The sequence below is a fragment of the Panthera pardus genome, unplaced genomic scaffold (genome assembly GCF_024362965.1).
Source record: "Panthera pardus isolate Hobbes unplaced genomic scaffold, ASM2436296v1 HiC_scaffold_17, whole genome shotgun sequence".
Taxonomy (NCBI): domain Eukaryota; kingdom Metazoa; phylum Chordata; class Mammalia; order Carnivora; family Felidae; genus Panthera; species Panthera pardus.
In genome coordinates, this window is record NW_026526732.1 from 145,770,303 (window position 1) to 145,796,160 (window position 25,858).

General features: G+C 40.5%; 2 protein-coding genes and 2 pseudogenes across 7 annotated transcripts in view; 2 read left to right on the top strand and 2 right to left on the bottom strand.

Annotated features, from left to right (window-relative positions):
* Positions 1-1,851: 1,851 nt before the first annotated feature.
* LOC109271377 (basic salivary proline-rich protein 3-like) lies at positions 1,852-4,896 on the bottom strand. Its single transcript, XM_019456673.1, has 2 exons — positions 4,892-4,896; positions 1,852-2,935 (listed from the first exon to the last, which is right to left on the bottom strand). Exons 1-2 carry the CDS (start codon positions 4,894-4,896, stop codon positions 1,852-1,854), a joined length of 1,089 nt encoding a protein of 362 aa, XP_019312218.1.
* The window catches only part of FKBP5 (FKBP prolyl isomerase 5), a 118,615-nt gene continuing 94,783 nt past the window's right edge, over positions 2,027-25,858 (top strand). For 2 of the 6 annotated variants that reach the window (XM_019456888.2, XM_019456883.2), the window contains exons 1-2: positions 2,027-2,140; positions 8,659-8,764. The gene's annotated coding sequence lies outside the window, so the exon portion shown is untranslated. Of the gene's footprint in view, positions 2,141-2,650; positions 2,765-2,786; positions 2,943-8,658; positions 8,765-25,858 lie in introns of those variants that run through there. The other 4 variants (XM_053905097.1, XM_019456885.2, XM_019456889.2 and 1 more) reach the window with 4 other exon arrangements.
* Positions 5,638-12,595, bottom strand: LOC109271376 (60S ribosomal protein L30-like; annotated as a pseudogene).
* LOC128777885 (U6 spliceosomal RNA) lies at positions 24,816-24,913 on the top strand (annotated as a pseudogene).

Below are 25,858 nucleotides of genomic sequence, written 5' to 3' on the forward strand. Positions count from 1 at the left end.
GTTATCTTTGAGCTCTGAAGGGCAGCAGTGTTTGGGGAAATTGCAAGCACACGTGTTTCCAAATGCCAAGGAGGGCAAGTGCAGTGACCGGAGTGGTTTTCTGAGAGAGTGGGTGGGGCCAGCCAGGCTGCCATCAGAACTGTGGAACTGACTGTTCCCCACAGACTCTGGCCTAGAAAAAAAAAGCCTGCAGCTGTATCTACAGGGCCTGTTGTTGTTTGCTGCGGTGTGTTACAACACAGCCTGGCAGCCTCCAGGGCCTTTCTGTCTTCCTCCTGGAAGAGCCTGGTCCCAGAACATGTGACATGGCCACACAGCCCTGCAGATTTCCCATACTGCTCCTCGCTGTTCCCTCAATTACCAGGCTTTTCCAGGTCTGCATGCTTTTTTGCTCATCCTATCCTCTGCAAACTGGGAATCCCTTTCCTTCCTCTTCCACATCCCTCCATCTGGCAAACACCATCTTTCAAAACTCTTTTAGGACTCAGCTCTAATGCCACCTCCTCAATGAAGCCTTCCCTGCCTTTCCCAGGAAAAGCCAACTGCTCCTTCCTTGGAGCTGTCCACTGTAACATAAGTGGTACTGACATGTAATGTGGAAGTCACTATCTCCTTGGCTAAAGCCTTCAAGGGCTGAGACAATGTCTCCTCACCTATGCAGACTCTGCACACAGCACAGTGCTTAATACTTGCTAGTAGTAAGCACAGTAGATGCTTAATCAATTGGGGTTAGAAACTTTCAGAACAAATCATTGAAGGATAAATGGTTGGATTTGGATTCAATCACCCATGTCTTGTTGAATTAATGTATGAATAAATTGTGTCAGTGATTCTCCCTGGCATCTGGTAAAAAGGGAAGCTTCTAGGCATTAAGTCAGGGCCTTCTTTGCTCTTGAGGTTTCCGTGTTGGTTCTAGTTGTTTTTTCCCCAGGCACCACGTCCTGAAGGCAGGGATGGTGATTTGTTGAAGAGGGTCTTCAAAAATACCTAAATGACCAACATGACATATCACAGAGAGCAGATTTGGAGCTAAGAGATGTGGCTTCTGATCTGGTTATGAGACATAAGATTTCCATAGGTGACTATTAAGTCCCATAGCTATGAGACTTTAGGTTTCCGTTTCCTCAAAAATGAGGGGTTTGAGTTAGTTACCCCCTAAAGCCCAGTTACCCCCTAAACCCCCTAAAGCAGCCAGTTCTAGCTCCTCATCTGAATCTCTATGGGAACTACTCAGAGGCAGCCAGCCTTCTGGTTGGAGGAGCTTAGCGCCTCTTGAAGCTGAGTTTGCTCAGCGGGTCTACCCTTTGCTGATGGGGGGGTGGGGGCGGTGGTGCGGTGGGAAAAGGGGATCAGAGAACACCAATATTTTTTAAGGTCTTTTGCTGTCTCAATGGCCTGGTGTCTCATGCTTGAAAGGCAGAAAACCACGGGAGAGCATAGTCTTCACAGTCATTTAGTGTCCATGGGGAAGTACCACGGGCTAAACTGGTTCTCAAGATGGGATTTTCCCGAGGCCCAAGGGGGCATTTTTTTTTTTTTTTTTTACTTCCTAGGGCTAACCTAGTCTGCTTACCTGACACAAACATCCTGGCCTGCCCCTCTCCATCCTTTGGGCAGGCCTGGCAAACAGGCAGGAGGGCAGAGCTTCAGAGATACGATTCAGATGTGAAGTCAATAGCTTGTTTAGGCATTAGTTTCTCTGAAGGTAAGAGACGGTGTGAGGGGGCATGGGTCAGTTTCCTTCATCCCTTCCCGCCGGCCCCCACAAAGGCCAAGGGCCAGACACGTGGGCTGGCGTGGAGAGGCGGAGTTTACACTAAGGCGGAGGTGCAAATGGACGGGGGCGGAGTCTCATTTGCATAGACGGTGCGCGGCCACCAATCCGGACGGGCGGAGCGACAGCCCGCGCGCCTTTTGGGGGCGGACTGACAGCCCCGGGGCCCTATCGAAGACGGGTCCTGCGGCCGGCGGGGGCGGGACCGCGCCGGGCGCTGCCCCGGGGATTCGGGCCGGTTCGCGGGCGCTGCCAGTCTCGGGCGGCGGCGTCCGGCGCGCGGACGGCCTGCTGGGTGGGCTGGGGGCCGAGCAGCGCGAGGGTGAGGCGGAGAGAGAAGGGGCCAAGGAGCAGCCACGGCGACAGGTACCGGCGCCATGGCCGCAGGGATGGGGCGGGCGGCCGCGGCGCCCCGGGAACCGAATTCCCTCCTTCGCGGTCAGATCGCCGCCGCGCCGCTTCGGCGCCCCCTCACGCGCGGTTCTCCTGCCCCAGAGAGGCAGGCTCGGGGCGAACGGGGCGGGGGAAGCCTCGAGGCGAGCGCGCCGGATGCCCCTTGCCCAACTGCGGGGCCCCTCCGCGCCCCGCCGGCCCGCGGGGTCGGTGCTCTCTCCGCGAGGCGCGGAGTCCGGCGACCGCGAGAGCCGCTCCCCGCCCCCGCCGCGCTCCCCCTCGCGGAGTCGAGGCCGGTCGCGCCCGCTCGTCCTCACCCGGCTTTTGTTTCCTGCCCGAGGTGACAGGTCCCGGCTCCGGCTCCCGTCGGTCTCCCCCGACTCGCCCGAGGCCCGGCGCCTGTGACCGCGACCGCCCGGAGCAGGCTGCGGGACCCGCGGAGAGCCGGGCGGCGCGTGAGCGGCCGCCGCCGCGGGCGGGAGAGAAACTTCGCCTTCCGGGGCCCGGGCCGGCGGGCGAAGTCGAGCCGGGGTGAGCCGTGCGCCGGGACGCCGCGGGCGCGATGGAGCCGCGCACACCTGGCGGGGCCCGTGGCGGGTGAGGATAACGGAGTGTCCCGCTGCTGCGCTCCTCGCTTTCGGTTTGCGCTCCCGGGGCGGTGGGTGTGGATGCGTGTTCGCCGCCTTCACCTGCCACCATGGGACAAGTGACTGGGATACAGCATCCCGGCTCTCAGCCGCTCTTGAAGGGTGCCAGTGCAGCGCCTTTCTAACAGGTGATTATTCTCGTGCCAGGTGAAAGCCAGTTCCAACTCGTTTTAGGGCTCCTGACTCGGTTCACTCCTGGAACGTTAGAACTCCTTCCACTGATGTCTAAAAAGGTGTACTGGCAGTAGTATAGGAGTCCAACCCAGTATTGATTTAAAACAAAAAACACCAACCGTTTGAGGGGGGTCAACGTGCAGATTGATTGCATTCTTTCCATTGACGAGCCTGGAGGAACATGGTCTTATTTTAAAAATTCGGTTTCTGCAGTGGTGGCGAAAGCATAGTAAGGTACAAAGTTAGTAAATGGAGAATGCAGAACTCTAGATACCCTTCAGTGTGGTTCAGGACAGCGTGTACAACGTTTGGCCGCCATTCAGTAAATTCTGCATGAAGTAGTTTGAGCTCGTGGTTTTGGATTTACTTTTCAGGAGTATGTTTTCCAGTGGAATAAGGCTTAGCGTTGAATGGGAGCTTTCTTTGGAAAAATGGGAGTAGACAGGAGTGTTTCTTTTCATTGTCTTCCCATTTTGTTAGATTGTGGACAAGGGAAAAGTCAAGGCATATTTTGGTTAAGTGTTTTTAATAGTCTGTGGAATTCTGCCCCCCACCCCCAGAGGGGTTTTTACTTTAGAGAATTGTAGTAGCTTTTTCTCTTGGTGTATGAATCAAAGGTCAAGGATAGACTTGAACGAATTTTTATTCTTTTTGGGAAATTTTTATTTGTCGTACTTTCACTTAGCATTTTCTGCGTCTCTCTCCCAACTGACCTCCACTTACTTAATCCACAGTTATGGACCTGACCAATGTAGGGCATCTACAGAAAAAATACATTTAAAAATAGTATATAATTATTTTTTAAATGTAGTTTATATGTATTTAAATTTATTTGTGAGTAACTTGATTTAGCTTACTTAATTTTTTTCTAATGTGTGTTTTGTGTCTATTGGGGATGACTTATATTTAAGAGGGGTGCAACTTTTTAAAAGCAACGTTAGAGTTTTGATTTAATTATGCTACTTTATTAATATTTCACTGAATGGTTATTTTATTATGTACCTATCTATTTAGTAACATCATTTAAAGTTGAACTCTTGAACCAATAGGCTAGTTGTGACTGGGATTTTAAAACAAAATCAAAGATGGTCTTTATGAAGTGTCTTATATCTCTAAAACAACAGGGTTAAGTGTTATGAGGTCTTTGTCCTTACAACATTTAACAAAACAAATACATACTTTTTTAATCTTTAATTTTGGGTGGTTTTTTTAAGGAAAAAAAAAAAACATAATTTTAACCAGTTCAACATGAAAACCTTTTAAAACACTGGATTAGGCAACTAATTAAATCCTCAATTTTCTGTTTGTTCTTGGGCTGGAAAAGAACACATATTTTGGGTTAGTTTCCTAAAGGTTTCTTAGCTTAGAACGAATCAGTCTAGAGAAGAAAGAACATCCTCATTCTGTAGCTGTAGAAAAAGTTATTGCTATTAAAGCAGAGTTGTCTTTTTGATGCTTAGGGTAGATTTGTTCAACAGTGGCACGTCGTGTTGAGTGGGTTTTATTCTACATAAATAGTTGTAAGGAATCTTCTAAGTCTGAGGTTCTCTTTGTTTTGGATGACTTAGATAATTATTCTTTAAAGTGTATAGGAATATATGAGTTTTAACTAGTATGTGTAATTTTCTATGTATAATTATTATAATCCTTATCATATGGTGATGTTTATACCACATATAGTAAATTAAACTTATATTTCATAGTTTTATTTACACAAAAGCATATTTTAGGAACTTTATTAAAAGCCCATTTTCAAATTCAGTTTTTAGATATTTTACTGGTTTTTTTGGTCCACTTTAACTTGTGGTAGACCATATCAAAATTATCAACCACATTTCAGTTTCAAAATTAAGCATAAGTTGAATTCTTATATGTACACAATAAACATATTGAGTGTGTTTACGTCATTTATCCTCAGGTGTGGTTCTTTTTGTTGTTTGGGGGTTGGCAAATATTTTTGAATGAAGAAAGCCACAAAAAAACAAGGACATATACTAAAATAGCTAATTTGAGGATAAATCAAGTGGCCGTGTTAGACATGAATATGGCTTTATTTGACCGCAGTACGCATGTTACACCTAGCATTGAGAATATCTCTGTATAGGCCTTTAATTAATTTTTCAGAGTTCCTACAGAAAAATCTATATTGTCCATATTTTGGCACACCAAATTCTGTGATTACTCAATGCTGAACAGTTAAATACAGACATTTTATAATTCTGAAACAATTTGAACTTTTTTTTAAAGATTTTTTTTTTTTTTTTTTAAGCTGTCTACTCAGTGTGGGGCTCGAACCCACAACCCTGAGGTCAAGAGTTACATGTTCCACCAATAGAGCCAGTCAGGCACTCTGAAACTTTTTGAACTTTTTTTTTAAACAAAAGTTTGTCTTTTTTCTTTTACTTTTTGGAGAGAGAGAGAGAGAGAGAGATTGAGAGCACGTGTGAGCAGGGGAGAGCGGCAGAGAGAATATCACAGGCAGGCTCCACGTTCAGCTTGTGACTGACTGAGGCACCCTGGTGCTCCTGAACTTTCTAACATAGTTGGTTAGTAATTATTTTGCTTTCTCATTATTGTACATGTCTGAATTTTCTACAGTGCATTTCCCCCCCCATCTCTGGCCAGCTTTAAAGAAAAATTTTGCATGGTTTACTTTTCACCAGGCTTTTCTGGCATGCTCCTGGTGTTACCAGAATCACCTGGATCAGTGATAACCATTGTGCATATTCTGTAGTATTTTTCACAGGCTGGGCCCAATTCAGTATTCTTGCCACTGAGTGTTGGGCCCCAATTTTGGCCAAGATAGTGTAGTGCTTATTTCCTCAAGGCTGGGCAGTTGTTGGTTAGGATGACCAGTTTGGCCGTGTCTGATTATTTTATCTACTTGTACCCCATCATGTACTGTCCCCTTATCATATCAAGTTGGAGCCTAGAGGTAATTGACTCCAGTGAGGACTTCTGTGCAGCTACCGTCTTCCTGCCTTAGGTGTGGGACGGCTCCAACCAAGAGCAGTCTCCAGTCCTGGCCAAGGAGCTAGTGAGAAAGGCTCTATAGTGCTTTTTTTTTTTTTTTTTTTTTTTTTTTGGACTTCTGATAATATATCCCCAAAGTGTAAAGAAAATTAAATTTACATACAGAGGAGACATACACTGAGTGGTTGTTGGTATGTAAATAACTATTGACTTTAAAACAATAGCCACTTAAGTGTGATTTAATTTGCAAATAAGATACCGTTACATGACTCTTCCGTCAAAAGAGAGCTTAAAATAATTATAGTAGGGCCTAACTCACTCTTGTAACTAATTTGTATAACAAGTTACTAAGGACATTTAGCAATATTTTAAACACTAAAATTCAAGCTCTCAAAATAATTTGTACCTCACAATTTGTTATGAATTACCCTGTATTCTGCTAAAACTTAAACATGTAAGACTATGTCCTTAAATGGGGCAAGTTCATTTTATGCTTAATTTAGTATTTACTTCTAGTCTTTTGGAAAACATCTAGTTAATGAGAGTGAAGGACCACCAGAGGGAGTATGGGGTCTACACAATTGCTGTACCTGTTTTCTGCTCTTGGTCTGGAAGAAAGCTATTTTAAAAATAAGAATAAAATTGTAATTCTCTAAAACAATCAGGAAAAAGATGATGACAGTTGAGGGTTGTAGTGGTTTAGAGCCACTGTTGGTTTTTGTAACAATTAATCAAGACTGTTTTCCTTGTTTTTTTAGAAAATGGTACAATTATTGGAAAATGATGTATTTTCAGAGTGAATAATGGGTTAAGTAAATAATTACACACCTGTGAAAGTCAGGGACCATTTAAATGCTAAGAATATTTTTTAAGATTAAAAATGTAGTACATTAGAATGGTATGTTTTTGAAGTTGCTCATTTTGGGGGAGGAGGAATAAAAGGTGAACAAAGAGCAAACATTAGAAGTGGGTTGTTTTCTCCCATTGATAGTTGCAAACCCTTTATAAAACAAGCAGTGGTAAATTTCTAGGACAGTTTGTAGCATTCTGCCTCCATCTTGGCAATTTATGGGTAATGTTAAATGAGGAGACACTTTTAGTCCCCTGAAAATGATGATCTGATTATCAACAGCAGGGTTGGGAGTTTCAAATTGGCTTCAAAAATCAGATTTATGTGTATGTTTCTTAATGTTACCATCACTAGAAACTAAAGAACTTCCTCCACTTTTAGCTGCAATTACACAGAATTTCAGAGTCAGGATGTGTCTTTCATAGACTTAATGCTGCGGTAAATTACTTCTTGGGATGGAGAAAACATCCTAGGGATTGAGCCTTTTTCAGAATATATTCTCAATGGAGATGGGATGGTCTTTACCCATGTTAAGTATCAGCCAATGGATTATTTCCCTGTTTAACTTAAAAAAAAATTTTTTTTTTACATTTATTTATTTTTGAGAGACAGAGCACAAGTGGGGAGGGGCAGAGAGAGAAGGAGACACAGAATCCGAAGCAGGCTCCAGGCTCTGAGCTGACAGCATAGAGCCCCACGCGGGGTTCGAACTCACAAACCGTGAGATCATGACCTGAGCCGAAGTCGGACACTTAACTGACTGAGCCACCAAGCGTCCCTTAACTTTGTTTTAAAAAAGCAAGACGATAAAATAAAATTTGTACTTTTAACACATATTTTGGGTTTTACTCCTCTCATAGAAAATGATTCTGTAGTGGAGGTAACAGTAGCTTATATGGAGAGAAATCTGTTTCTCTTTTGAATTATTCTTAGGTTAAAGCATAATACTAAGAGGGGCGCCTGAGTGGCTCAGTCGGTTAAGCATCCGACTTCGGCTCAGGTCATGATCTCACGGTTCATGAGCTCGAGCCCTGCGTCGGGCTCTGTGCTGACAGCTCAGAGCCTGGAGCCTGCTTCGGAATATGTGTCTCCCTCTGTCTGCCCCCTTCGCTGCTTGCTGCTTGCACTCTGTCTCTCGCATTGTCTCAAAAATAAATAAACATTAAAAAAAATACTTATTAAGAAAAACTGAAATGGACAGCTTTCCCACGTTAGATGTGTTTTCACTGTGAACTTTATACATTTAAAGAAATCTATCTTTGTTGGCCCCAGTTGGACTTCTCAGAATCTATTCATTTATATACACACACGTAGGTAAAATACCTATGTTTTATTTTTTTGTATTTTATACAACTGTATACATATTTCCTATATATAATTATACTATGTAATGAGTCCATCTATCTGTACTATATGACTTTACAGGCTTATTTATATGTGAGCCCCCCACCCCTTTCTAAATGAAATCTTATTTCACCAAGGAGAAAGAAAGTACGTATTCACAAAAAGATTGATGTAAAATGTTCATAGCAGCTTTTTTTACAGTAGAAATGAACTAATGATTCGCACAACATAGATGAATCCAAGAAATATTATTCAGAGCAAGAGAAGCCAGGCATAAGTATGTACCAAATGATGCCATTTTTGAAAAATACAAGAACGGGCGAAACTTAGGTATGGTGATAGAAATCAGGACAGTGGTTTCTGGGTAAGAGTGTGGTTGACTGGAAAGAGGCAAAAAGGAACTTTCTAGGGAAATTGAAATATTCTGTAGCTTGACTTAGGTAATGGAAATTCAAGTGTACGCTTTTTGGGTAACTTACTTTCATATAATTTTTAACTTACAGAAAAATTGCAAGACCTAGTCCAAGGAACGCCCAGATTCACCAGTTGTTGGTGTACACGCTTGTTCAAACTTACTGAGCTGACTACTTAAGATCTGGGCATTTTACGGTATGTAATTTTTACTTTAATGAGGAAAAGAGCTACAAAAATTTGTTGGAGAATGATCTTGTTATCTGCAAAATGAAATACCTCGATTCAGACTTAAGGAGTGCTTTAATGATGATGGAGAAGAAGAGAATCACTGACGATCTCTTGTCTCTGTATATGTGTATTTATACTGCTTCTCTCTGAAGTTTCATGGTGACTTATTTCTGTTAGAAGAAACAAGGTTCTGAACGTGATTCAAAGCAGAAGTATCAGCAAGGAAGGAAAGCCTGCCTTATTAGAGTATGGGACTGATAGCTAGCAATAGCTTTCTGGGAAGTGAGGGTGTGATTATTCATTCCTGTTAAGCGTTGCACACCTACAGTGTGCTAGATTTTGCACACACATGCATAGTTTTTATTGTCTTGGAACTTACCAAATGAACAGGAGGCAAACAAATCTGCTTGTCTTTTTTTGGGTGGTGCTGTTTATCATATGGAGGAAAGATAGGTGCTTACAAACTGTATAAACTATTCTTGGTTATCAGCGAGTGGCAAATCTAAGCAGTAAATTTGTTGCTCTCCATTAGTTGCGGTGCTGTCAGAGTCTCTAGAGTGATTTGGTTTAAACTACATCTATTTAAATCCTAGCTAAAACTTTGGTAATTGTTAAAAACATTCAACTTTACCCTTCTACTTATTAGTTTATATAATTTTAAATGTGTGGGTTTTTTTACAGGTTAGAGTTAGGTATAATTTATGGGTCTTGGTTCTTCTTTTAATTTTTTTTTTGTATCCACATAAAAAAGTTGTTTATTTGATTACTTAGTAGAGTGGAAAATATTTGAAATAATATGACAACTAACCAGCAGGTTCAACAAAGCAGTCATTGATACTGGGGATGAATGTTTATTTTGCCTTTACTAACGAAAATCATACGTTTATATGGACTATATATTTTCTTCAGCAAAAATTGTAAGTTCATTGAAAAGCAAAATAACAAATGTCCAACATCAAGTAACAGGGATAAAAGGACGTTTTGCATTTAATGAACGTATTCATGTTTCTCTAAAATGACACAGGATCTTTTTTCCCTTTCATACACACTAAATTTCATTGGTCTATTAAGAATGAGTAAAACATTATTTGAAATGTTTTATCTGTTAGGATTTTGGTTCAAGTTGTCAAGCCGTTTTTGTTTTTGTTTTTGTTTTTGTTTTAGTTGTCAAACCTTAACTGCAGATAGAATTTTAAAAATATCTGTCGATAGGCTTTTTTTTTAATTAAAAAAAAATTTTTTTTTTTATAATGGAAATTTTAAACTACACAGACCTGGGGAGAATAGTATTATGAACCTCTGCCTATTCTCCAGATGTATTAACTATCAACATTTTTTTTGTGCTTTTTTTTTTTTTTTTTTTAAGTTATTTAGAGAGAGAGTGTGTGTGCACATGGGGCAGGGGCAGAGAGAGAGAGAGAGGGGGGAAAGAATCCATCCCAAGCAGGTTTTGCTCTGTCAGCACAGAGCCCAGTGTGGGGCTCGATCCCATGAACCATGAGATAATAATGAGTGACCTGAGCCGGGATCAAGAGTCAGATGCCTAACTGAGCCACCAGGTGCTCCCAATGTGCTTTTAAGACCATTAAGTTCTCACAAATATTATAAAATGGTAGTGGTATTGGTGCGTCAGATTTTTCTCTTAGTATTTTCCAAAAGTTTTGTTATAAATACAGAAACTTCAGAAGCAGTGTGTTTTAGTTCAGAGACTTGACTTTGCACAAATAGTAATTATGAAACTGTTTTAATCCTTAGCTTCTCTCTGTCAATTCATAGCCTGAGGAAAAAATAATGTTTTAGCTTTTCGTTTAGAACAAAGCAGTCCAAATATTCTGTATCTACATAATAAAGTATTCATCTGGCAGGTTAGGTCATCTTCAAAGTGTATTATCTGAGGAATGCCGTTGTTTTAAGAGTTTTTTTTCTATATCCTTCTCTTTCTCTAAAAACTTGGTCCTTGCTGTGCTTTTAGGCCCCAAATATGTATCTTCTGTTTAAACTTGAGGCCTTCCAAACTTGAGGCCCAGATTTTCACCTGTGTCTTAAATCTAAATCTGTTTAAATACCATCTCTGTAGAAGCTGCACACCAACACCCCCGCCCCTTAGCCCCAGCCAGAAAGCTCTTCCCGGTTTTCCTCTTCAGCTGTTAATAACTCCATTATTCTTGTCGGTCATTTTTCACTCTTCCTTTACTTCCTAACTAAGCTCAGTGAGTCACTAAAACACTTTGTTTCTGACTTTATAATGTCTTCTTTATTTTTTTGTCCTTTTCATTTCTAGTACAATTATCCTAATTTGGTTAACATGTTGAAGTAGGAGATTATCCCTAATCTATAATGAATTTGATACATACCAAAATTAAGCTATGTTTCTAAAGTAAACTAAGGCATTTTTGTCTCTTTCAGAGAAGGCTTCAGTCAGCCCTCTATAGCAGAGACATCATTTTGAAGGCCTAAGTAATCACTGTATTTAAACTAAGATGATACATAAGACTTGAAAATCACAAAGCTCAAATAACTTGGAGAACGGTGACTGGCAGGGCCCACAGTTTACTGTGGGGGGCAGGGGGTAGGGTGTAAGCAGCAGCCTTTCTTAGACCACAGAAATGGCCCAGGATGAGTTCCTTCCAGGCCATAATATCTTCAAGTGCTTCGCAGTTGAGGGAATATTAAGTGTATATCATACACTCTGATGACTTCTTGGTGTTTTTAAGGCTAAAAGTACCAGTGTATGGGTTACTTAAAATTCTTCTCTTGTCCCTTGTGCCATATTTCCTGACCAGGATAGTTCCTGTCTAAAAGCTACTTCTGCTGAAAGTGACATGATACTCTTTTCATTATTTTTCTTTACAGACTCCTAGAATTGAAGTTTGTCAGAAAGATAGGAGCCTGAGGTTAGTTAGGAGGGTATAAAATAGAAACAGGAAAGTAAGGGATCCTCATTAGCTGTCATCCAGCCTCCAGGGGCCTTGGGCCTGATTCCTTTCCAGATGGGTTGTAGTTTATCAACTTGGCTTGCCTTTGGTTAGCTTATGGAGATCTTTTTTTCTTTCTGCTCTTCTGGGAAATGTTTGAATTTCCTCCTGGTAGGAACCAGGACTCAATTTGAGATTACTGACTTAGGGAATAAAAGAATTAAATTCCATATTGCTTTACATAATCCAGAATATCTGATTATTTTATTCTGTGGGAATTAGGAATAAAATGTGGATTCTGAGATACTTACGCAGAAACTAATAGTTATTAAGAGTGGAAAATGGAGGAGTAAAATACATTGCTAGGAAGCCTTGTCTGGGGGAGTAGACCTTGGAATGAGATTCAAGAGTGTTGCTACTAAGTAGCTATATGGTCTTGGGCAAATTAAAATCAACCTTTCTGGGCCTTATTTTAATTGTAAAATGAGTGGGTTAGATTAGATAGTATTTTAAGGTTTCTTTGAATCTCTGAAATTCTAAAAGGAATGGTTTCTCAGGAAAAAGAAACCTCCTAATTTATGTACTGTTCCTAGTAGTTTTTCAGCTATTGCTTCATATACATATTTTTCTATTTCCTTCAGAGGTTAGGAAAAGAAATAATTATAGAAGGAGTCAGAATTCCTAAGTTGGATTAGATTTTAATGCTGTTATTTGTCTGTGTTTCTCCACTGAGTTTATTCTGGATTCCTATTTTCTACCTTGTATCTGTGTCCATTTCCTTTCTTTTATTGCTTTTACTTGTCTTTACAGTGTTGACTTTCATATTCCTCTTTTCACTGCTTTTTGCTACTGCTTTTTTTTCTAGCTCTTCTTCACTGCTCATATTTCATTGTGGCATGGTATTCATCAGATAGACCCTTGAGTTTGAGCTATCACCAAATTAAATTTAGATATCCTAATAGTTGTTAGGATTAACGGGACCCTTCTACTCTATAGTACATAAAGCTAGACAGAGGAGTCCAAAGATAAAGGGAGTGAGGGAGCTTGAAGGGAGAATGAGTGGTGTGAATGAGAGTTTCTAAGGATTAATTTGCTTTTATGATTTAAACTATAAGTTAAGATATTGAAGTCTTGATGACGGTGACTCTGCCAGTGACAGCTTGGTCCTGGAGTCCTAATGGACTGTGAATTTCTTGCGGGCAGGAGGTGCACCTCTGATCCTGAATCCTTCGTGTTCAGGGGCATGCTGTAGGCTAAGCACTAGTTGAGCTCAATTGCGGTTAGGACGGATTCTTTCTTCAAGGTGTTCTCTGGTAGGCTGGACATGAAGAGTGTGGTACAGACTCTTTTCAGTAAGACTGTCACTACCATTTGGAGTGATTGGACAACAGACAGAGCTTCTTCTAAGCCTCGTTTCCTCACCTGTAATATTGAGGAGGGGCAGTTGCGAGAATTGAATGAGACAGTGCCTATAAAGCACTTAGCCCAGAGTCTGGTAAATGCGTTCAGTAATCATTAAATGCCATCATAGTTTCATTAACAAGCACCTTTGTATTTCAGGCATTTGGCTCTTTTAGGTTCTAAGTAGTGTTGTTACAGAATGAGACAAGAGCCTGTTCTTAGAAAAGATAGAATATATGCACAAAAGATAAACAACAAGCTAGGCCCCACAGTAAGTGGCAAATGAGTGGTTTACTTAAGAACTCGAGGGGCAGGAATAATTGCTGAGCAGATGAGAACTTCAGAAAGGTGACAACTCGATCTGAACTTTGAAGGACTAGTTAGCAAGCTAAGAGAACAGGCTCTTACAAATTATAAACGGAATGCTATAGCTCTGCTACTGTGTAATCTCAAGCACAGTTACTCACCCCTCTCCCAGGATCGTTGAGAGAATTAAATGAGTTAGTATATGTCGGGCACCGAGAAGTGCTTCAGGCACGGTGAGAGCATGATAAATTAGTAGTACAAGTTGAGAGGAGAGAGTGCATTTCAGATAGAACACTGAGTGCTAACGAACGGGAGATATTCTCGATTTTTGTTGGAAATGATGAGGCCAAATTGGCTGAGGGGAGTAACTTGTTGGAAAATAGCTGGTGATTATGTAGGGGCAGGATTATGAATGATTAAGTCCGGTGTTAGGAAGTCTTTTCTATAGGTACTGAGGCAACTTGGGAGGATTTCTTGGCTTATTTGTGAGGCACTCTGGCATTTCTCACTTTCTTTCCTGATTTCATTATAACTGAAACTTGTGTTTAAACTAATTTTGACAATGAAACTCATGATCTTTCCTGAACCATTTGTCCATTTCTTTTTGTAAACGTGAATTCTTTTACTTTTTTTCTTTCCATGTTTTAGTTGTTTACATAATCCTTACTCCTTTCCTCCATATTTTCCTCTCTGTCCTCAGAAACCCCAGTCTAGATCCTAAATCACTAAAGCCGTAATGTAGAAAGGGCCAGGGGGAGGGAGAAAGAGAGGAAGGGAGGGAAATAACCTCTAGTCCAGCCATCTTGTTTTACAGATGAGGACATTGATGTCCAGAGGAAGTACAGTCACATGTTCAAGATCCACAGCTAATTAATGAGCAAGCCTGCACCTTTTAGAGCTAAATTAGGGCTGGTTTTTTTTGTTTGTTTTTTGTTTTTTGTGTTTTTTGCTGTCCTATCCAGTGTGATTCTCAACCATCTGAGTGGTAATTACAGTAGAACTACCAATAATTTTTCTGTTACTACTATTAAAAACCAAGATAAAAAATAATTTTACTACCAAGAAAAATGTGATAGTGATTCACACTTAAAAAAAATTTTTTTTTTTAATGTTTACTTATTTTTGGGAGAGATACAGAGTGTGAGTGGGGAAGGGCAGAGAGAGAGGGAGACACAGAATCTGAAGCAGGCTCCAGGCTCTGAGCTGTCAGTACAAAGCCTGATTTGGGCTCAAACTCACAGACCACAAGATGATGACCTGAGCTGAAGCCGGACACTTAACCGACTGAGCCACCCAGGCGCCACGTAATTCACACTTCTTTAAAAAAATTTTTTTAAATGTTTATTACTTGAGAGAAAGAGAGAGAGACAGAGAGCAAGCAGGGGAGGGGCAGAGAGAAAGAGGGAGACACAGAATCTGAAGCAGGCTCCAGGCTCTGAGCTGTCAGCACAGACCCCCGACATGGGGCTTGAACTCATGAACTGCGAGATCATGACCTGAGCTGAAATCTGCCGCTCAACCGACTGAGCCACCCAGGCACCCCCGCACTTCTTAATGAGAAACCCATGATTACATTTCTTGGATGAGCATTACTATTCTTGAAGTAATATTTGAAACCAAAACTCCAAAATCTGCTTTAAGAAGAAAAGGGTTTCTTTCTTTCATTTTTAGAGTTGTGAATTATAGTAGCATTGTAAACATAAATAGCATTCTCAAAAAAAGTGGACTTTTTGTTTCTATCATTTTACTGATTGATGTACGATTAGCATGGAGAGTTGGGAGCTCTGGTACTTTGGCCTTGCAGCCCCCACCCCTATATTTCTATTACAGTAGTCTCTTGAGTCGACATCTTCTCCAGCCTGTTACATTTTATTATATGCCACAAATAATGGTGAGAAACTTATTTCAGCATTGTTTTCTTCTACACAGTTTTCCTACGTAGATGCAGAATAATGGAAGATTTATTTATTTATTTATTTATAAAAGAAATAATTAAAAAAAAATTTTTTTTTAAACATTTATTTATTTTTGAGACGGAGAGAGAGCATGAACGGGGGAGGGTCAGAGAGAGAGGGAGACACAGAATCTGAAACAGGCTCCAGGTTCTGAGCTGTCAGCACAGAGCCCGACGCGGGGCCCGAACTCACGGACCGTGAGATCGTGACCTGAGCCGAAGTCGGCCGCTCAACCGACTGAGCCACCCAGGCGCCCGAAATAATTTTTTTTTAACATTTATTTTTGAGAGACAGAGAGACAGAGTGTGAGCAGGGGAGGGGCAGAGAGAGAGGGAGACACAGAATCCGAAACAGGCTCTAGGCTCCGAGCTGTCAGCACAGAGCCCGATGTGGGGCTCGAACTCACGGACTATGAGATGATGACCTGAGCTGAAGATGGGTGCTTAACCGACTGAGCCACCCAGGCGCCCCTAAATTTTTTATTAATGTTTATTTTTGAGAGAGAGAGAGAGAGAGAAGACAGAGCGTGAGTGGAGGAGGGGCAGAGAGAGAGGGAGACACAGAATCCGAAACAGGCTCCAGGCTCCGAGCTGTCAGCCCAGAGCCCAACGTGGGGCTCGAACCCACGGACTGTGAGATCATGACCTGAGTTGAAGTCGGCCGCTCAACCGACTGAACCACCCAGGCGCCCCTACAATGGAAGATTTGTAAAGCTCTAAACTTAGTTTCTGGTCACTCGAGATGCTCAATAAATACTCCCTTTTTATGGAGTAGATAATTTTTTCTTGTATATGTCCATTCCAAGCCACCAAATAAATGATTATCACACTGTTTTTTTCCCTTGAAAGGTATTGTTTGAACTTTGGCAAGATGTCCTTACTGCATTTTGAAAATTTGCGTGGTGTACAAATACTTCTTAGTCACTTTGAGTATAATTTTATCATGAATCATTTTGCAACTGGTAACAATGTTCTATAGTCTTTCCCATGATTACAGAAAGAAAAAGTCATGAGTTACCTAAAAATGCTCCAGACCTCTGCTTATCCTGCTGTATTCCTTCAAAGAAAGTAGGCTCCTGGACTAGATTCATTTTTACTGAAGTGCTAATTTTTCTTTATCATTCTTAAACACTGAAGTTGAATTGTATAATCCACAGATGTATACAAATTTTTTCTCCCATATCCTTAAAGCTTTGTATCCAGTCACTTACTTACTATATTTCCCATGGTTTGGTTTCTTTTTTCCTGTCTTCCGTTTTCTGAAGGGAGAAGGGATTTTTTTTAATCTGCCTTGTGATCTGCAATTTCTTTTGTATTTGGAAAATTGTTTTGGTATAAGTCCTGTAATTCTCATACATTGAGAAAGAAAGAGACTTTTGTAATTGTCATTCTTATATCAGTAGTATAATTTATATTTCCATTTTTGTAAACTATTAAATTTCTGCTATTGCTGTGTTAGCTGTCATGTATCATTTATACGCACTGTAGTTATGTTTGGTCATACTAAGTTCACGTCCACTGTTGTCAAAGTGGAAATACCATGGCTGGGGTGTATTTATGTATTGCTTGTAGAATTGTAGCCATTGACGAACAGGAAACTGAAAGCTGAAAGTTCAGGAAATGTATTGTATTGAGACTTTGTGGAAAAAATATATATGATACTGAAATCCATGACCATTTGAAGCCTGAAAAATTTATATGAGTTTAGTCAGAAACGAATATTATGGATTCTTGTAACAATGCTGTCAGATGCTTAAATATGATAATGGATGCAGTATGTGCATTGCGGGCCAGGAAAATTGTGCAATGCTAGAAAAAAATGCAACAGATTATTATATGTGTTCAACTATACGCTTTCAAGAAATAAAACAGCTGGCACATCTATCAAATTCTTCAAGGATGTCATGTTTTCAGAGAATTGCAGTTTGGGGTTTAGTTTAGTTCTTGGGAAGGGGAGGTCTCTATTTTACAAGGTAGTCCATTTTACTTTTAGGAAGTTCTGATGGGTAAGTTTTATTTTCTCAAGTTGAACTTTGTTTCCCTATAATTTATTAATATGTTCTATATTTTCTTAGTGTTGAAAATAATTGACTAAAATGACTTCAAAAGTTAAATGTATGTTAAAATACATACATAAATACATAAAATAAAATAGTTTTATTTTTTCATGTATTGTAGCATTTTAGGTGCCTCATAAAATACTACCATTGGAATCTTTATTTTTGAACTTATTTTGTAAATTTCTGTCAGAGGAGATGTGATTAACGTATATGCCTGGAACCTGTATTTCCTGTTTCTATACATAGCTGTTTTAACAGGATGTGATTTATATGGCTTCAACATTCTATTCTTTGGGACAAGTAGGAAGTTTTAACATCGTGGAAGAGGACATTTTTCTAACAATTGTATTTTTGTTGCTGTTCCATTGTTGTATATTTCAACAAAAGAGGTAACTAATGACTATTTCACTGCCACATTAAATGAGAATCCTATTTTTTTTTTTTTTACAATGTTCTTTGTAGGAATTTCAGCTACATTATATGTACTTATAATCATTTTATAAGTACTTATAAATCATTTTAATGGTCTCATTAAAATTAGCCTCTTGTCAGGATTGATTTTGGTTTATATCTGTTATGGTCACATGTTCACTTCCAAACTGTCGTGGCAGCCAAGGGGGTAGAAGGCAATGACTGGCAAAGATTGGGGATTGGTTCCACTCCAGGAGGTGGGGAACATGGTTCCCTGGTGGAAAGTCCCAGAATGCTGTTTCCAGCAGAGGAGGGGAGGAATGGACTTGGGGCTGACAAAACAAGGAGTCTCAACAAGGCCAGACCACAAAGGGGCTGGGATGGAAGGTGAAAAAGTTGAACCGTGTACGGTAGTTGCTCTTTTGTTGCAATAGATGTTTTTTTTTTCAAGAAGAAGACCTTATTATACTTCTCACGTATATTATTATATTATCGAACTTCTTATGTAGTACATGTTCATTGTACAAAAATCTAGAAACATGTATAAGTTAGTGACGAAAATTAATATTTCCTGTAACATTTTTCCCTTCCTCAAATGTTCTTAATTTCTCTTCATTTAGCATCTAGGTTCCTTTTTTGTTTGTTTTTGAGAGAGAGAAAGTGCATGTACGTGCAGCATGGGGTGGGGCAGAGGCAGAAGCAGAGGGAGAGAGAGAATCCCAAGCAGGCTCCCACGCTGTCATTGCACAGTCTGATGTGGGGCTCACACTTGAACTGTGCGATCGTGGCCTGAGCGGAAACCGAGAATCAGACGCTTAACCGCTTAACTGACTGAGCCACTCAAGTGCTCCTAGGTTACTTTTTATTTATTTTAAAGTGTGCTTGTTGAACTGTTCTTTCTACAAATTGTACTGCTAGTAACTTTTAGAATTAATTATGAAGGGAATAGGAGTCAATTTTTAAAACCTTTGTTTTTGTTTGATACAATTGCCCTATTAATTTGTATCTTTTTGGGGGGAACAACCATAGGCATAATGAGAACACAGACATGGAAGGCAGAGTGGCTTTTACAGGGGAAATGGGAAAAATGGAGACCAAAAGACCTTTTTATAAGCTCTTAGGGAGCATGGACTAGGTTTTTCTTGTTACTGTTCTGTCAGTATCATCAGGCACAGTGCTTGGCACATAGTAAGTGTTCCATAAATAATTGTTGAATGAAGGGATGAGTTTCTCATTAAGCATCTTGAGTAGCTCATATTTCTTGCACCATGGATAATCAAGATCAATTATATTCATCCAAAATTAAGAGCCTTTGCTGTCACAGCCTTTTCTTTCTCTTTAAAATTTATTATTAAGTATAATTGACATGCAATATTACATTAGTTTCAGGTATACAACATAGCGACTTGGCAGTTCTGTGCATTGCTCTGTGCACTCCATAAGTGTAATCCCCATCTGTCCCCATACAAAGTTATTATGATATTATTGACTATATTCCCTATGCTGTACTTTTTATCTGCATGCCTTACTTTGTAACTAGAATTTGTACCCCTTACTCCCCTTTACCTGTTTCACCCATTCTCCCACCCACCTCCTCTCTGGCAACTACCAGTTTGTTGTCTGTATTTAAGAGTCTTTTTTTGTGGGGCTCCTGGGTGGCTCAGTCAACTAAGTGTCCCAACTTGAGCTCAGGTCATGATCTCACGGTTAGTGAATTTGAGCCCTGCGCTGGGCTCTGTGCTGGCAGCTCAGAGCCCGGAGCCTGCTTTGGATTCTGTGTCTCCCTCTCTCTCAGCCCCTCCCCACTCATGTTCTGTCTCTCTCTCAAATAAACATTTAAAAAAAAGTCTATTTGTTTTTTTGTTTCTTTTTTCTTAAGTGAATATTTAATACTGATTATTGTTTAAAAAGGTATGATTTGAAAAGATATATGCATCCCTGGGGCCAAATACGGAAGCAGCCTAAGTGTCCATCAAGAGATAAATGGATAAAGAAGGCATGATATATACGTGTGTGCGCGCGCGCACACACACACACACACACGCACACACACACACACACACACACAAATATTTCTCGGCCATAAAAAAGAATGAAATCTTGCCGTTTGCAAGAACATGGATGGACCTAGAGGGTATTATACTAAGTGAAATAAGTTAGAGAAAGACACATACTTATGATCTTACTTATGTGGAATCTAAAAAACAAAACAGAGACTCCTAAATACCAAGAACAATGGTAGTTATCAGAAGGGAGGGGTGGGGGGATGGGCAAAAAGGTGAAGGGCATTAAGAGGCACAGACTTCTAGTTATAAAATAAATCAGGGGATGTAAAGGACAGCATAGAGAATATAGTCAATAACATTGTAGTAACTTTGTGTGGTGACAGGTGATAACTACTCATTGTGGTGAGCATTTCATAATGTATATAAATATCAAATCACTGTATTGTAAACCTGAAAGTAATATTGTATGTCAACTATACTTCAGTTAAATAAAAAAGGGTATGTATGTATGTATACATACACATACACCCCCTAAAGTGAAAATCTCTTGTTTCTTTCCCTGAATCCCATTCCCAGAATTAGCTACTATTAGTGGTTTGTTATATTTCTTTTCAGATATTTTTTTGCATTCACAAATGTATATGCATTTTCTTTACACAAATAGAATAATAATATACATTCTGTTCTGTGATTTGCTTTTTTTTTCTCCCTTTAGGTCATTCTTAAACATCTTTACCTATCAGTTCATTTACAGCTGCTGCTTTATTTTTAGTTGCTGTATAATATTCCATTGGTGGGGCTGTATAATAAGAGTCCAGTAAGGAGGCTTCAGTTGTGTCATGTGTTTTTTTTTTTTTTTTAAACTATTACAACTGTGTTGTGCTTAATGTCCTTTTGCATATAATTTTTCTTCTGTGAGAATATCTACAAGTAATTTCCTGGAAGTATTGCTGGGTTAAAGACTATTTTGCACTTAAACCTTTTATAGATACTGGCAAATTCACCTTTAAAATAATATTTACCACTTTGTACATTCATTAAGGATATGGGGTGTTATTTACTGATAACTATACGTTTTCATTTTGCTGATTAGAAGTATTCATCTTGAGAAAATGAATCCTTCTCGTACTAATTTGAGATGTTCAGAAGATGATAGACTAATATATTCCTGTTGCCTGAGGTGATCAGTTGAAGTCAAGTGAAAGAAGGTGCTCTGTACTGTCTATAGACCTATTGTGTGCATTGCACTATTTGGCTGTGGGAGATGAAGGTGTTGGTTTTCTGGGGTTTTGTCTTAGAATGTGTAAGATAAACATTTATTAGTGACAGTCTGAAGGGGTAGAAGGCCCTGAGTGCTGGTTTGAGAAGTTTGGACCTGTGCTGGAGAGCTATTTAAAGTCCTTGAATTGGGATTGTACTGTGTGAGAGAGGCTTTACTGGCAGCATGTGTAGAATGAATGGAAGTGAGTGAGTAGGCTGGAAGTAGGCGGGCCAGCTGGAGAACTGTGGTAATTCGGGAAGGAAATGAAGAAAACCCAGAATATGGTGATAGATGCGGATTTGGAAAGAAGGATAGTAGGAAACACAATGAGTATTTGCCAAGTCCTGTTGATTAAATGGAGAAAAAATATATTAAAGTTGTAAACCTAGGAGAATAGCCAGATAATACAGATGAAGTAAATAGGAAAGAGGATAATTTTGAAAAAGTTGGTTTTCTTTGAAAAGGTAGGGATATAAAAGGGTTCTACTTAGAGTCAGGCAATTCGAGATCAAAACTGCAGAAGGGAAGGGGCGCCTGGGTGGCGCAGTCGGTTAAGCGTCCGACTTCAGCCAGGTCACGATCTCGCGGTCCGTGAGTTCGAGCCCCGCGTCAGGCTCTGGGCTGATGGCTCGGAGCCTGGAGCCTGTTTCCGATTCTGTGTCTCCCTCTCTCTCTGCCCCTCCCCCGTTCATGCTATGTCTCTCTCTGTCCCAAAAATAAATTAAAAAAAAAAAATGTTGAAAAAAAAAAACTGCAGAAGGGAAGGGGCGCCTGGATGGCTTAGTTGGTTAAGCGACTGACTTTGGCTTGCGGTTCTTGGGTTCAAGCCCTGCGTTAGGCTTTATGCTGACAGCACAGATTCTGCTTTGGATTCTCTGTCTCCCTCTCTCTCTGCCTGTCCCTGCTCATGCTCTGTCTCAAAAATAAATAAACATTAAAAAAAACTGCAGAAGGGAAGACAGAAATTAGAAGTAGATTTGGTTATAATACAGGTAGTAGTTGGAATTAAGAGTGGTAAGTTCTGGTAAGATGCAGTTGACAGGGGAAGAGCAGTTGATTGAGAACTACATTTTGAAAAGGGGTACTCTCAATAATGGGAGATGGGATGAAAGAAAAATCAAGGAAAGAAGAAATTAATAATTGGGAGCAGGAAAAGAATCAGGATTTATATCTGCATATGATACAATACTTACCTGATGTTTTCCAGGCACATGCTGTGTTCTTCTTTTGGTAGTGATACCTCAGAAAATTTTAATGGTTATCTTAAAGATGGAGTTAATTTTATTCCTGAAGTTATACTTGAGTTTTGGTGTCATATGCTTTGTTCCTTTTAGTTTCATAAAATCTTTTCATCTTAATATCGGTGGGTCCTAAACAAGAAAAAAATACAGCTTATTGTTGGGTAAAGTCCATATACCTTGTACATTTTTCCCCCTCATTTTTAAGGTATTATTAGTCACCTGAGAGTGAATGAGTTTATCAGATCTTTACTGAAAACAGCTTTTTCAGAAAGAGAGTGAAGGGGTGCACAAAAAGGCACTGAGCTCCTGGCCAGAGCAGCAGGCCAAGGAAGTGAGAGGAAAACAAAGCAGGGAGATGGGGCACAGGAGACACAGTGCAACTCCTTTACAGTCCAGCCGATGGGGCTCACTCAGCTAGCTGGAAGCAGGCCCCAGGGGCTAAGGTGCGTAAATCCAGGCCTCAATGAGGGACATCACAGCCTTGAGCAGTTAATTGATCGTTTAGAAAAATGTTTCCTGGCTTTTGAAACCTGGCCAATAACCAGTGGTAAGAATCCATATATTTTTAGGACATAGTGTGAATTTAGAGTTTTTACTGTCGTAGTGCTTGTCAGGATGGAGCCTACTTACAGGAAATGATACGGTATCAAACAGGACTTCTGATACTATGTGAAACGGTTAGAGTTGCAGCCTCAGGAGTCATTCTACCTGGTTTCACTGTTGACCAGCAATATCGTGCCTCTTAATTTTACCATCTGGAAACGGCAAGAACAGTTCCTATTTTGCACGGGGTTATTGAGAGAGGCTCCGTCACGGAACTTACCATTCTTACCAGCACTGTGCAAGGTGGTAAGTGGAGGGAAAAAATGGTAGGGCTGATTGCTGTAGTTACTTGTTCTTTTATATTAGGTAATAAGGAAGGCCTCTCTGATAAGTATTTGAGCAGAGACCTACCTGAAGGAAGTCACGGAGCCAACTATGCTGGGGGAGGAAGGAGTTCTAGACAGAAGGAAGAGTGAGCGCAGAAGCCCTGCAGAGAGGCGTGTTGGAGGGTGTAGCGAGAAGGCCAGTGTAGCAAAAACGGTGAGTGAGAGGAGGAGTAATAGGACACAGTTTCAGAGAGAGCCACTGACCAGCATGCGGGGTGTTAAGTGCAAGAAAGACTTTGGATTTTGGATTTTATTCTGTGTGAGATGGGAAGCTGTTGGAGTGTTGCCAGAGTAATTTTTTTAAGCTAGTCTGATTGTCACTTCTTTGCTTCAGTTCTCTATTTCCTTTGGAATGAAGTTCACATGCTTTATTCTGGCACACACAGTCCTTCACAGTCAGCTTCTGCCTATTTAGTATCATCGGCATCCTTTCCACATGTATCCTCCACTTTAGCCAAATTGGATTACATGCAGTTCCTTGGATGGGCCGTGATGATTCATGTCTTTGTGTCTTTCTGCATGTTATTTACCCTTTGAGAAACTCTCCCCCTCAGCGCACATAGTCATTGGCTGTGTTTTGGAGGGTCCTCTTTGTGCTCCGAGGGCACTCTGTGCCTTGTTCTCTCACCTTTCCCTCTCCCCTAGCAACTTTGTACTCGAGCCACAGTCCTGGAATGTGCTGTGTTCTTTTCCCAGCCTTGATTTTGCTCTTGCCCCACACCCTTGCCACTTGAAATTAATGTCCATCCTTCAAGAACCAGCTGGAATACTGCCTTCTTTTCCCTGCTTTATAAACCTCCATCTTGCCCCTGCCCTTACAAATATTTTGTAGCTCTCTCGTACTTAATCAGTTATCTTGAATTGAAATGCTTCTTTGCCCCACCTCATCCCAAATCCTTGGCCTTACTCCTTTCAGTTTCCATTGTGGCTCCCAGTATAGCGGCTTGCTCAGATTTTGCATTCAGTAGGTACTCATGGTGTACAGGATTCACAGCATAAGTAGAAAACTGTTGGGTTTGAAGATGCTGAAGGCAAAGCAGCCAAAATGAACAACCAAAGTGAGGCAGCTGTGAAATTAACCAAAAAAACTTACTGTGACATAATGTTGATGATGGTGTGGTTACCTTGGTTCTCTCCTATGTTTACTAAAATATACCAAAAATTGGTAAAATATACCAAATGTACCAAAAATTGGTGCACCCCTTTTGGAATGTAGTTTAGCAAAATGGATTCGAAAACATAAATGTTCATGGGTTTTGACCCAGTGACACCATTTCCAGAAACCATCTTGAGAAAATAATGCGGTGGTTGCTTTGGCAGCACGTATGCTAAAATTGGAACGAGAGGTGCCTGGGTGGCTCAGTTGTAAAGCGTCTGACTCTTGGTCTTGGCTCAGGTCACGATCTCACGGTTTTGTGAGTTCGAGCCCCACGTCGGGGGCTGGCAGCACGGAACCTGCTTGGATTCTCTCTCCCTCTCTTTGCCCCTTGCCCACTTCCCCTATTTCTGCCTCTCTCAAATAAATAAAATAAAACTTGAAAACAAAGTAAAATAAAGTAGAAATGATAGAGAAGATTAGTGTGGCCCCTGTGCAAAAATGACATGGAAATCCATGAAACATTCCATATTTTTTGTAAGTTGTATCTCAATTAAAAAAAAAAAAAAAAAACAACTAAAAAAAAGGGGTGGGGTGCCTGGGTGGCTCGGTTGGTTGAGTGTCCACTTTTGATTTTGGCTTGGGTCCTGATCCCAGGGTCGTGAGATCCAGCCCTGCATTAGGCTCAACATGGAACCTGCTTGAGATTCTCTCTCCTTCTCTCTCTCTCTTTGTCCCTCCCCCACCCCTAAAATTAAAAAAAAAAAAAAAAAAATTAAAAAAGGAAATAATACAAACCAGGATGACAGTTATAATTACTAATGTTTGAAAGTTTACTGTGTGACAGTCACCATGCCAAGCCCTTACTTAATTTAATTTTCAAAATTCCAAGAGGTGTGAATATTGTTAATCTCATGTGATAGACGGGAAAATTGAGGCACAAAGTAGTTGGGTGACTTGCCCAAGCACCACTCATATAGCTGCTATTGTTGTCAAGCCAGGATTGCCACTAAAGCAGACTGTTAAGAATCCATACTCGTTGGGGCACCTGGGTGGCTCAGTCGGTTAAACATCTGATTCTTGATTTTGGCTCAGGTCATCATGATCTCACTGCTCGTGAGATCGAACTTGCTTGGGATTCTGTTTCTCCCTCTCTCTCTGCCCCTCCCCTGCTTGCGCTTGTGCTCTCTCTCTCTCAAATAAACATAAAAAATAAAATTAAAATCCTAAAAAAAAGGAATCCATACTTAATCTCTCTCTTTTTTTTTTTTTTAAGATTTTATCTTTAAATCTCCACACCAACCTGGGCCTCGAACCCACAACCCTGAGATCAAGAGTCACACACTCCACCAACTGATCCAGCCAGGCACACCAAGAATCCATACTCTTTTTAAACATTTTATTTTTAAGTTTATTTATTTATTTTAAGAGAGGGAGGGAGAGGGAGCAAGTGAGAGCAGGGGAGGGGCAGATCGAGCGAG